At 35.3% G+C, this 11233-nt stretch overlaps 2 protein-coding genes across 2 annotated transcripts in view; both read left to right on the top strand.

Annotated features, from left to right (window-relative positions):
- The first annotated feature begins 3129 nt into the window (after positions 1-3129).
- Positions 3130-8522, top strand: LOC113228907 (pickpocket protein 28-like). The gene is made up of 10 exons (XM_026462344.1): positions 3130-3404; positions 4046-4288; positions 4505-4619; positions 4798-4958; positions 5064-5289; positions 5363-5630; positions 5835-5900; positions 6030-6213; positions 7205-7296; positions 8398-8522. Exons 1-10 carry the CDS (start codon positions 3130-3132, stop codon positions 8520-8522), a joined length of 1755 nt encoding a protein of 584 aa, XP_026318129.1.
- An 822-nt stretch (positions 8523-9344) lies between these two features.
- Positions 9345-11233, top strand: part of LOC113228918 (tektin-B1-like) — a 6982-nt gene continuing 5093 nt past the window's right edge. The window contains exons 1-3 of the mRNA XM_026462361.1: positions 9345-9613; positions 10022-10229; positions 10541-10755. Of these exons, the coding sequence (XP_026318146.1) occupies positions 9435-9613; positions 10022-10229; positions 10541-10755 (602 nt within the window). The 5' untranslated portion in view covers positions 9345-9434. The remainder of the gene's footprint in view (positions 9614-10021; positions 10230-10540; positions 10756-11233) is intronic.

Below are 11233 nucleotides of genomic sequence, written 5' to 3'. Positions count from 1 at the left end.
CCTCGGTGTTCCTCGTAAGTCACCAGACCTATTTAAGTACTTTTTTAAAATTTGTAGATATATCTACTTACGTATTGTACAGACCGCATATATCAGTATTGACATATTACGGGCCCAGTAATCTCAATTTAATTTACGTTGATTTTACTTTTGTTTTTTTTAAGTTTTTTTTACCATACACATGTGGATAATCCTGTTGATGTCGAAGACAGCCTTGCCACTATAACTGGTAGAATGTTCGTAAAAAATTTTACTTCCGTAAAATTCCGTATAAAATGAACAAAATAAATGACACTTCACGGAATTCAGTCACAGATACCACCACCAAAAATATACCCAATACGTGTTTTGCCTCTCTACGAGGCATCCTCTGGGGTGTAGGCTATATTCAATGCAGCTATTCGCGGTTCGCGGTTCGCGATTCACTTTTAGTGACTCAGTATTTACTCAGCATAGAGGTTGCCACTAGAGATGGGTCGACAACGCGTTTACCGTTCACGAAACGCAAACCGTCCATCGTCGACGGTTAACTAGTCGATCAACTAATTAAATTCGTCAACTAGTCTATAATCAACTTGGGTTGATTTTAGTTTTATGGACGATTAAAGAAACTGCTAACTGAATCAACAAAGTAGGTATTGAGAAATGAACTATTGTATTGGAAGTTAAACATTTTTTCAGGATCCGAATTCGGATATAAAAAGAGCCCAAAATATATTTTTATTATGTATTGTCACCTGACGTCGAAAAATCCAGATATTTGTTTTTACGATATGTTAGTCGATAATTACAATATTTCACGGAATTACTTTATGATAATTTTAGGGTATGTAGAAGTCAGCTAAAACAACCGCTGCGCTGCCTGGTACAAAAATCTCGAACTAATACGGCGGGTTATTGAAGTAACTAAATAAAAACGGGGAAAAAATTAAATTACTTCGTAACGAATTAACCCATGTCGTTGTCGATAAATTCAAAATGTGTGTAATTTATGGTTTTAACGAACGACTAAGTCGGTTGGCCAATAATTTTCAAATATCATAAATTATGAATTTTTTCATGGTTATCCGGCCGAAAATTACGTTTTCCAATTTTTTGTCTCTGTAACTAAACATATTTGTCACACAGGTGTTCTACTCTCGCATTTGTATTAGTTCAAACTATAGGAATCTAGAAGATAAATGTCACAAAATTTGGGGTTTTTAAAACATTGTGAATCGCGAAAACCTAAGAACGATATTATGTATTACTGTATATTACACCGTAGTTACAATCAATAAATTAAAATAATAAATTAAAATAATAATTAGCCTAATTACTAATTTGTAATTAACAAACCGTAAAAAACGTAACCTTGCACACAATTTATCACACGAATTACTAATAAAAACATAAGACACATACAAATATAGATACATACAAAAGATACAATAGAGTTTAATTCTTTTACTTTATTTACTTTCAATTCATAATGTAATAATAAATAGCATACAACAGGCCTATCTCACTTCATCGCACATATTCAAATAACAACTTACATGTACTGAAATTAAAGTTCAAAATTATTTGTTTATGTAAGTCTACGTATAATTCGACTAAGTTCGCGTATCGTCTAGACGCGTAGAACATTGATTAACGTGTTAACGCGTGGACTCTCCGTTTAACCGTCTACGAAATCTACTATAGTTAACGAATTCAACTAGTTGATCGAAGAACGGTTCACCGTAGAAACGTCGATTGGACATGAACAGTTATCTCAACTAGTCCGTCCATTCAACGCCCATCTCTAGTTGCCACCACTCCTTGCCATCTTCGGCGGGCAAGCGACGGCGACTTGTCGATCTAGTGTAAATGCGCCGTTACGGTAGTCTTAGTGTTTACACTGGATAGGTTGCTGCCTTCAGCAGGCAACCGAAGGCAACCTGTCGACCTAGTGTAAACGTTCCATTATGGTCGCCAAACGACTCATTGTTTACAATGGGTAGGTATGTTGCCGCTTCCGAAGGGCGACCAGTCGACCTAGTGTAAACGCGCCAAAACGTTTTGGCGCTCATGCTCACTCCTAACCCTAAGAATAACGGTAAGTGGGCAGAGTAAAACACAGAAAAACTTCAAAAACAATACCTCTTTTGGTATTTCACAACTTCTCTTATCGACTGTACTTTAAATAATTTATTTGAGTCTCTTACCCTTTGATCGTATCTGTTGCGCGATATTTATGTTAATTAACTAAGTACATTGTGTATTAATCGATCTGCTACTAAATTGTCAATGCTGGTGAGTGCTTTCAACGGTATAACGGTGCAACTACGTGTATACATGTTGGTTCTTTATATCTCGCCTGTCACTTCGCCTCCAGTAAGACAATTCAAAGCAATTTAACATTTACACAAAACAATAAATATAAATACAAACGGTATAACAGAACGACAAAAAACTTTGTTACCAATTTTTATATAAAAACCGTTGCGGCGAACAGGCTGTGTGTATTTTACAGTTTGGTTGCACAGCAATTAAGTATTCTTATCTCTTACTCATACTTTTTTACAACTTGACTCCTTGAATTTCTAGAAATTACATAGCAGCAGTAGAGCTCCTCATAAAAGAGTTCATTCAGGGACGTACTGCCATCTCACCTATTTCTCCCGCCAAGCAGTATTATGAGCATTACCGTGTTCCGGTTTTCAAGGGTGCTGGTGAAATTATGGGCACGTGGGACTTGTCAACTCTTGTCTTAGGGTGACGGGCGGAGTGGCAGTGCCCCTCAGATATTTTCGATTAAAGGAACTGCCACTATCGCTTTAGTATCATAAACAAAACTCGCAACTGACGAACAGAAACAGTCACACGGCAAAATGCGAAATCAATTTGTGGGTACTGTAGGTACCTACTTCTTATTGATTGGCAATGTCAATTAATGCAATTGTGTAACGAACTTATTCATGGATAATTGCTCTTAGCTTTGCACTGTGCAGTATTAGCTGAGACACTTTCACCATAGGTTGTAAAGCAGGATCTTGTCGTGGAAAATTCTTTACTAAAAGATAGCTTTTAATTGTCCATATATTTGTAAACAAAAAAATAAAAAACGAAGTACCAAATACGCAAAAGTAATTAAGAATGACAAAAATGGAACAATTCCCAAAAGACAAAGTTTACGAAATCAACATGAAGGACATAGAAAATGTGGCAAACAGTCTTTACGTGAGAGACTATTACTTAAAAGACTTTAAATACTTAAGCCCTGACGTTATAAATATGAAAACAAATAAAGTGTTTACTAAAGTAGAAACTGATGGTTTTTGTAAGAAAGTGGACTGCAGACATATTATAAGAAAATGGTTTAATGAAGTAATGGAAGGATGGAAACAGTTCTTGTATGAAGGATCCTTGCATGGAGTTAAGTAAGTGAACACTTTGCATTTGATATTATTTTCATAGAACAGTGGAACAACATTTTAACCGATAAGCCAGGCGGTATATATTCAAAGAAAGAAAGAGCTAACACGAAATATTATTGAAATTAATTCCCACTCTTGGGTTAATAACACCACATCAGCAAAATGACTACTTTTCTGGAGAGAGGTGTAAAGATTTAATGAACAAAATAAATCGATAACTTTTTGTATTTAAGCTATGAGATTTCACATATTCATTAATAAATGCCTTCATATATGTATTATTTTCGTTTTTATTAGGTTCGTATTATTTTCACGACTTTTTGACGTATCATCATATGTGGTTTTATTCATTTATCAGTCAAGTATAACCGTTTAGAGTTGGAACATTCCGAGACTTCGACCATGTGGCCCCACTAACAAGCGTTATGGACTGAATATTAAGCAAAGTTATTGAAACTATGTTTATTAACATTACATATAAATATTTCTGTACCTGTCGTAAATTTCTTTGTTATACACTACTACAGATGGGCACGTTCATCGTGTCTTCAAATAATATTATGAATTTTCTCTTACATTAAGGCTTTCTCAGAATGAAAATAAACACTAAATATACACTATCTAAAGATTATCTTCATTACCAGGTACATCTTCGAACCTACCTTCAGTCGCAAAGAACGCGTCACCTGGATAATAATAGTCGTCATCAGCATTTTCATCTGCACTGGCGTTATCATCCAGTTGTTCTCAAAATCCTCTTCCACACCTTTCGTTAATGTAATAGATTCCTTGCCTACTCCTATTTGGGCAGTGCCGTTTCCAAGTGTGGTGATCTGTCCACATTTGCATGTCCAGCTGTCTTATAAGAACGTAACTGAGCTTGAAGAGTAAGTTGTACTGTTGTTATTTGTCTTTGATTATATTTCAAGGATATAGATTATAGATACACGTTTCCTTAATTGTTAAGAGAATTGTAATTTGCAATCCCAAAAATGTGACGACTATAAAATAAAATGAAGCACAAGAAGAGTTTTGTTACATTTATGATGTTTTTTTTTCATGTTTCTTGAAGCGCCGTTATAACTATACTGGTTTTTGTGAAGCTTACAGAAGTTCTTCGCATCACGTATATGTCCACAAATGATGAGAGACAGCATCGTAAAGGAGGGACGATTATCTTCCGATGAAATTCATATGCTGCAAGATTTCATTGTTAAGGTAAATGATATTGGTTAAATATGATCTTTTGTGTCATTTTGCTTATTCACTACATAAAACAACTTATAGCAACGTTGATTAAAAAAAGAAGGTTGTTGCTAAATGTTTCAGAAAAACAGAAAAGTGTTGTTGTACATGTTACGAGTATATGTTGTTGATTATTCTTTTTGTCCCATAGGCATCCCCAAAATGTAAAGACGTGGTGAAGCTGTGTCATTGGCGTAGCATTGACCAGCACACACACTGGAAATCTGAAGAGTGCTGCGACACTTTCTTCAAATCTATTTTTACTAACTACGGCCTTTGCTTTACTTTCAATAGCTTACCCCTTAATGGAATGTAAGGCTTTTAGAGTTTTAATAGTTTCTTTTGTCTTGACACCTTTTAAGCACCTCGCACCGAATACTTTGTGGTGTTTGTATAGCAGTTTACTCTTGATTGCAGGTCTAACGAAACCATACACTGGCAACAATCGTTTAGTCCAAACGTGACTCCAGCCAAAATTAAGTGGAATCTGGACGATGGGTATCCTAAGGTTTTCCCTCCAGATCAGACGACGCTTCCATTTCGGGTTATGGCGTCTGGAGAAACCAATGGTTTGGGTTTGGACCTCTTTTTAAACACCAGCGAACATCAATTTGCTTGTGATGGTAGTAGCATAGGTTTCAATGTAAGTATTAAGCAACGTTTTGCTAAAATCGGCAATTTTACACGTCTATTGAATCGACTTTGTCATGTTGCAGGTAATAATTAGATCTCCTACAGACCACGTGTACACTAGCACAGTTCTTCGTCTACCCATGGAGAGAATGACAACAATCGAAGTGAACCCTATCACATATAAAACAGATGCCAATCTTCGACAACTGTCGCCAGATAGACGGCAATGTTTCTTTCAGAACGAAAGAAAACTCTTCTACTATGAATTTTATACAGATAGCAATTGTAAATTTGATTTACTTCTAAGGGAAGCTGTCAAAGTGTGTAAATGTGTACTATATAATTGGCCTAGTAAGTATTTGTACATTCTGAAAAATACGTAGTTACGAAATATGTAAGTATCAAGCTTTATGATGACATCTATAAAATATATTATCAGTCTCCTTAACTTTTGGCTACCTATTTTTGCTAATCGCTGCTCAATGCCTATTTATACTTGACTTAAAAATTTCTTGCTCCAGATTGTCTGTATCATACTTATTGTTATTGTTTTAGGAAAATTTGTCTCGGATCCAGTTTGCTCGACTGCCGTGGATTTTAACTGTATAAACAGTGTCAAAGGTACCAACGGTTATCGCAAAAAATCATACTTTTCAACAAATATTTTCCTAGATCGATTTATTCGTTTCATTATTGGTTTTCAATGTCAATTTTTGAGGTTGTTTATACGAACTAGTTCTGTGATTGCAGCAAAAGTAGAAGAGCAGTTGATCTATGCGTATTACGACGACAGCGAGGAACAAAGAAAGCCTAAGTCGACTTCCACTTCGTGCCATCCGTCTTGCAATGACTTCATGTATTCCAGCCAAGTTTTTTATTCGGATCTGATTAAAGAACCGGGGAATGAAGCACCAGAGTGGGGCAGACCTAAGCCGTAAGATATCATCGGTTAAATTTGAACACTTCGTAACTCCGTGTTTGAACAAAATAATTTTTTACTTTTCAAGCGCAATATCGGGCAATTAAAGCTTATAATGTAATTTATAGATACTTTTTAAGTTATAAAATAAAGGTATAATCAAAGTTATCTTATAATTATTCTTAGTAACTCTATTTTTTGTGCCTACTCGATAGTTTACATTAATGGACGACAGATAGCCGATTAAAGAAAAGTTAGAATTATTTATATTTACTAAGTGCCACTAATTAAAGGTTCTTCTATTGCAGAGGTTCTCAAGTTTTTTGTCTCGTAGGCAACGTGGCAATTTTTTTCTGTTCTGGGTAGACCCCCTGAATTTCTAATATGGATTTTTTTACAAATTCATCAACTTCAAATATGTTTTTAATAGCTGGCACAGAGCTATTCACTTTGATAGGTTTAATTGTGTACCTAGTGAGAAACTTTATAAAAAAACATATAAGTAGATATTAAGTTTTATACAATTATCTAACCCAATATCTTGTTTGTTGTGAAATGTTTACTTCATGGGTAATTTAAGTGTCTATTATAAGAACCTATCATGTATATACATACACAGCTATAATGTGGATTATTTCATTTTTGGAAAGCTAAAATTTTGGTCACAATCTGCCTGAATCGTGGACCACCATTACCGTCTGACGCACCTCCTTTTGTTATGGATTTCTTGCAGATTACAGTGCAATGGGCGCAGGGGGTTTATAGAGACCGCTTTGGGAATCATTGTTCTTTTGGCTTCCCGTCAGCATTTAAATGGTGAATTTCCAGGAGAAATAACACTGGCTTCGTATATACTACTGAAGTACTTATTGAACATTACATTTTTAATGAAATACAATTCAGGTGTGCATATGTCGGTGTATTGTCCTCCACTTGGCCTTCCTCTTACGTGCGAATATATGTGCCTAAAGCAAATAGCTTTGCTTATAGGACTTATCTATTGCAGGGGAGAAGTGACCCGCATGAATGTCCACTTCTATGAAGATATGTTCCTGGGTCAACACCGGCACGCACAGTATGACGATTACTACTTCATTGGTGAGTGATTTATATTTTCAATTGTAGCAATACCAATCAAATACAGGCTTGAGAATACTGACAATACGATTCAATCAGCGATCACGTGTTATGTCTTGAAATGTAGCAGATGGTAAACAATTTTAATATCAAGTTAAATCGTGATGTAAAATTTTGATTCCCTATACAAAATAAATAAAGAATATGCGAGGTCAATGGGTTTATCCTATCGGTATTTATTTTTCGACAACACACGGCGACGTTTAGCAGCAATGCAAACGCGCGATTTTCATGCGATTTAAAGGCGATTGCACCGATGCAAACGCGGGTTTGCACCGGTACAAACGCGATAGCATCGATGCAATCGCTTTTAAATCACCAGTGTAGCGATACAATCGCGCATTTGTATCCATGCAGTCGCGCATTTGCATCGCTGCTTAAAGTCGCGCGTGTGTTTAAACTTAGACGATTAGTTACTACGTCACTACTGCATCGCGTTTGCATCGCTGCTAAGTCTCCTACTTACCGTTCTTAATTATATCGTTCGTTTTCTTGGCTACAACTGAGATATACAAAACGAACTGTTATAACCCAACCTAATATGGCTATTTTGCAAAGGTTGATATTTCTATTAAAGCCGTATTTTTCCATAACGCAACGTGCAAGTTTTCATATTTTGCATAAGCCTCAAATCAAAGCAGTTAGGCATTGGCACTCGTAAAGAGTTAGTTAGTTATCGATTGAGTGTAATTTTCTCCAATAAATCGGGTGTTGGGAAGTTAGTTCTTTTTTAAAAAAAGACAAATCGGGACGGCCGCCTAACAGAACCTTATTTAAATTTAGACAATAAATTCAATTACCTAAACATAGATTTTATTTCGTAATTTCTTGCTTGAACATAGGATAAGTTTGTTTTGTAAATACGAAAAACTTGCTTAGCTCGCCATTTTTTCGTAGTCGAAGTCAAAGTTCGACGATTTTCACCTCAAACATGATCGGCCCTTTTCGTTATACCCTGTATCTTTACAGTTTGTCAGTTCAATGTAGGTGCTTAAACATACTTTTGAGAACCAACAACAATTTTTTGGGAGGAAAGAATAGAAAATGCATTTTTTTTGTCAGGAGCGATCGGCGGTCTTCTAAGTTTGTTTCTTGGCTTCAGTATCATCAGCGTTGCCGAGCTACTGTACTTCGTGGTGCTGAGACCAGTTCATGCCGCTTTAAAAGAGACTTTTTGTCAACCGTAGTGCAAACTTTAATATTTTGAAATAAACTGCCGCTTAACTTATTTTACTTTCATTGATTGTTGTTTACACACTTGCCCACTTTTAATCTATACCTAAAGTAATTACTTAGCAGAAATATGAACGACGGACAGCAAGTATATGAGAAACAAGCTCACATTTTTATCATGATGACATCAAGTTGAAAAGCGATGTTGTCTTTTTTGTTTAAATTAAACCTTTATTATTTTTTATTGACAATAATATATAGGGTGCTATGACAATGATATCTAAACATATTTAAATAAATATAATACAAATCGTCACACGCTGCCTGTTAAAATAATGTCGTTAACGTTAAAGCCCTGTTTCTATACTTATGAGATATGAATAAGTTGTTAGGATAAATGTATCTCCTTGCAATAAGCCTGCAAATGACGAATACTCGTTTAGAAGTTTTGGTTTAATCAAGAGATAAGTCCACCTTCTAACTAATAAATATTTCTTTTGTTTTTGTTTGGTCCAATAAATGTATGATTTTTTTTTTTATTTCATATGTAAGCAAATTACACTTGAAATCGTCATACTTTTATTTATTATTATACATTAAACTCTGCTGCTCATTTGTAAGGCAGATTCCTCTGAGAAGAATGACTAAGAAAGTCAAGGGCTTGGAAGTCAATGGCTTGGTTGCTCTTTGTAACCGTCGATAACATATTTTTTTATTTTCTACTCCTTGGACTATTTTTGTAAGATTTGAATAGTGTCAAAAACTACGTGAATTTGCAAAATAATAAATTTAGAGTTCATTAAATGGTCAAATATATATTGCTACAAAAAGAAACCGGAAATGTTATAAAAGACCTCGTTCTTGGCTAGCCATGTGTAAGTGTTCTGTATCTAACTATCCATAATCGTGACAGAACTTTTATCAGCATGAGTTTTGAGGATAATTATTTGGGGTGCCCATGCGGGGTATCAGAGTTGAGAGCATTGAGTGACAAGCTAAGCGCAAAAGTACTGGAGAAAGTGAACAATACTCAGGAGCTGGTGATGATTAACGATTTCGCAAAAGATGCCAACGAGTACTTGTTCAGAAAATGCTTACAGGACAGGTGATGTGAAAATTATTCTTTCAAACAATGCAACCTAACCAAGCTAGTTTGTAGATAAGGTTGTAGTTTCGATCACGTAGCCAGAAGTTAGCCAGTACGCTTAATTCGAAGTTATTTGTAGATTTATAATCTTTCTACTCAATTCTTTCGCACAGCGAGGTTAACTTCAAATTTGACCTTCCATCCTACTGGCTTATACTTACAGGAGTTTTAGTGGGAAAGAGTGAAGTTGGCAAAATATAGACTTGCTCAATGTCATTCATTACTTTAGTGATGAAAAACTTTCACATTTAATCGAATAAATTAATCGAAATGAAAACTCAACCCAACGCTCTGACGTCCCCTTCTACACAATCAATATCGAATTAAATTCGGAGACCTTCTCACAGTAGATATTTAACCCCTTAGAATTTCAGACATTTATTCCTGGCGTTGGGTTCTTGAAGATTTGTCAAAACGCTTAGACGATGCTATATGTTCGCTCAACTACGAGCTCAAGGCGTTGAAGGTTGTGGGCCAGAGAGTGCAAAAGGAAATTGATGATCATTGCATGGGACGGACAAAGCCTGCTGCTTTGTGTCCTTTGAGTGATACTGTTGAAGAGGCTATTGTTCAGGTTAGAAAACTTAGTCGAACAAAATCAGCACTTGTATCAATCTGGTGTATCAAATCACATTGGCGACTAAAATTCCGAACTCGAAACGCGTCAGAAATATATCAGGTTAAAATTAGACATGAATTATAGAAGATATTATCATAACTATCTTTCAATTACTAGTCATTCAACACTCACAACACTCAAGGGCATACAACTGTATCTATAAAATTTTCCCAATGTTTAGTTATCTATTATTATTTAAGACAAGACAAATTCACTATGCATATTATTATGGTTTTGATTCGTTACGACTTCATTATCTTCCCCAGGAGTATGAATTTCTCAAGCAGCAGAAGAAAAACTTCCAAGACTTGGTTATAACATTAGAAAAACAAATAGAAATTCTTACCAAAACGAAGACGAGGATCTCAAAGGACATTCTCATTAAGTCTCAAACCATTGCGATAGAAGAATCTTGCGCCAACAGAAACATGGCAAACGTGGACATTAAAGTTGAATGTAACATCAACACGAAAAGGAACAAGTAAAATCCATAATAAAAACGTTCTAAATATCGTCGTTATACTGCAAAAACCAATTGTCGGAAATTTTCACAGAAAATGACTTAATTTAGTATAACGGGAGAAAATTGCTTATGTAAAATGCAAACATTTTCAAATTTCGGTAAAACATAAAATGTGGAATCATCCGTTAGAATTTAACGTGGGATGACCATGGTGTGCATAAGGAATATTTGTCGTTGAAATTTCATTTGCGTTTATTTCAAAGTCGATATTTTGTGAAATAATTATTTTTTCCAGTATACCGGCGATGTATTTCCATCTAGTATTTAGGTAGGTACCACTCTTTTGTATATTCTTCTATTAAAAAAGTAATTCCTTCTTATTGATGCCACTAAGTGATTGTAGCGGACTGTGTTGAATGGGTTCGGGTGGCTGCTAAAAAAGAGTGAGCAAGACCAAATCAAATGTACCAAGAGCTTATTAATTTATTAGATAACA

Source organism: Hyposmocoma kahamanoa, unplaced genomic scaffold (assembly GCF_003589595.1).
Source record: "Hyposmocoma kahamanoa isolate Upper Pololo Valley unplaced genomic scaffold, ASM358959v1 262, whole genome shotgun sequence".
Lineage (NCBI taxonomy): Eukaryota > Metazoa > Arthropoda > Insecta > Lepidoptera > Cosmopterigidae > Hyposmocoma > Hyposmocoma kahamanoa.
The sequence above is the reverse complement of the archived record's forward strand: the minus strand, read 5'-3'. Positions and strand labels throughout refer to the sequence as shown.

Bases quoted from the DNA above. Each gene is read 5' to 3' on its own strand.
- LOC113228907 (XM_026462344.1), top strand. From the start codon at position 3,130: ATGGAACAATTCCCAAAAGACAAAGTTTACGAAATCAACATGAAGGAC. The intron at 4,620-4,797 runs GTAAATGATATT...TTTGTCCCATAG, and splicing joins TGCAAGATTTCATTGTTAAG to GCATCCCCAAAATGTAAAGA. The intron at 7,297-8,397 runs GTGAGTGATTTA...TTTTTTTGTCAG, and splicing joins TGACGATTACTACTTCATTG to GAGCGATCGGCGGTCTTCTA.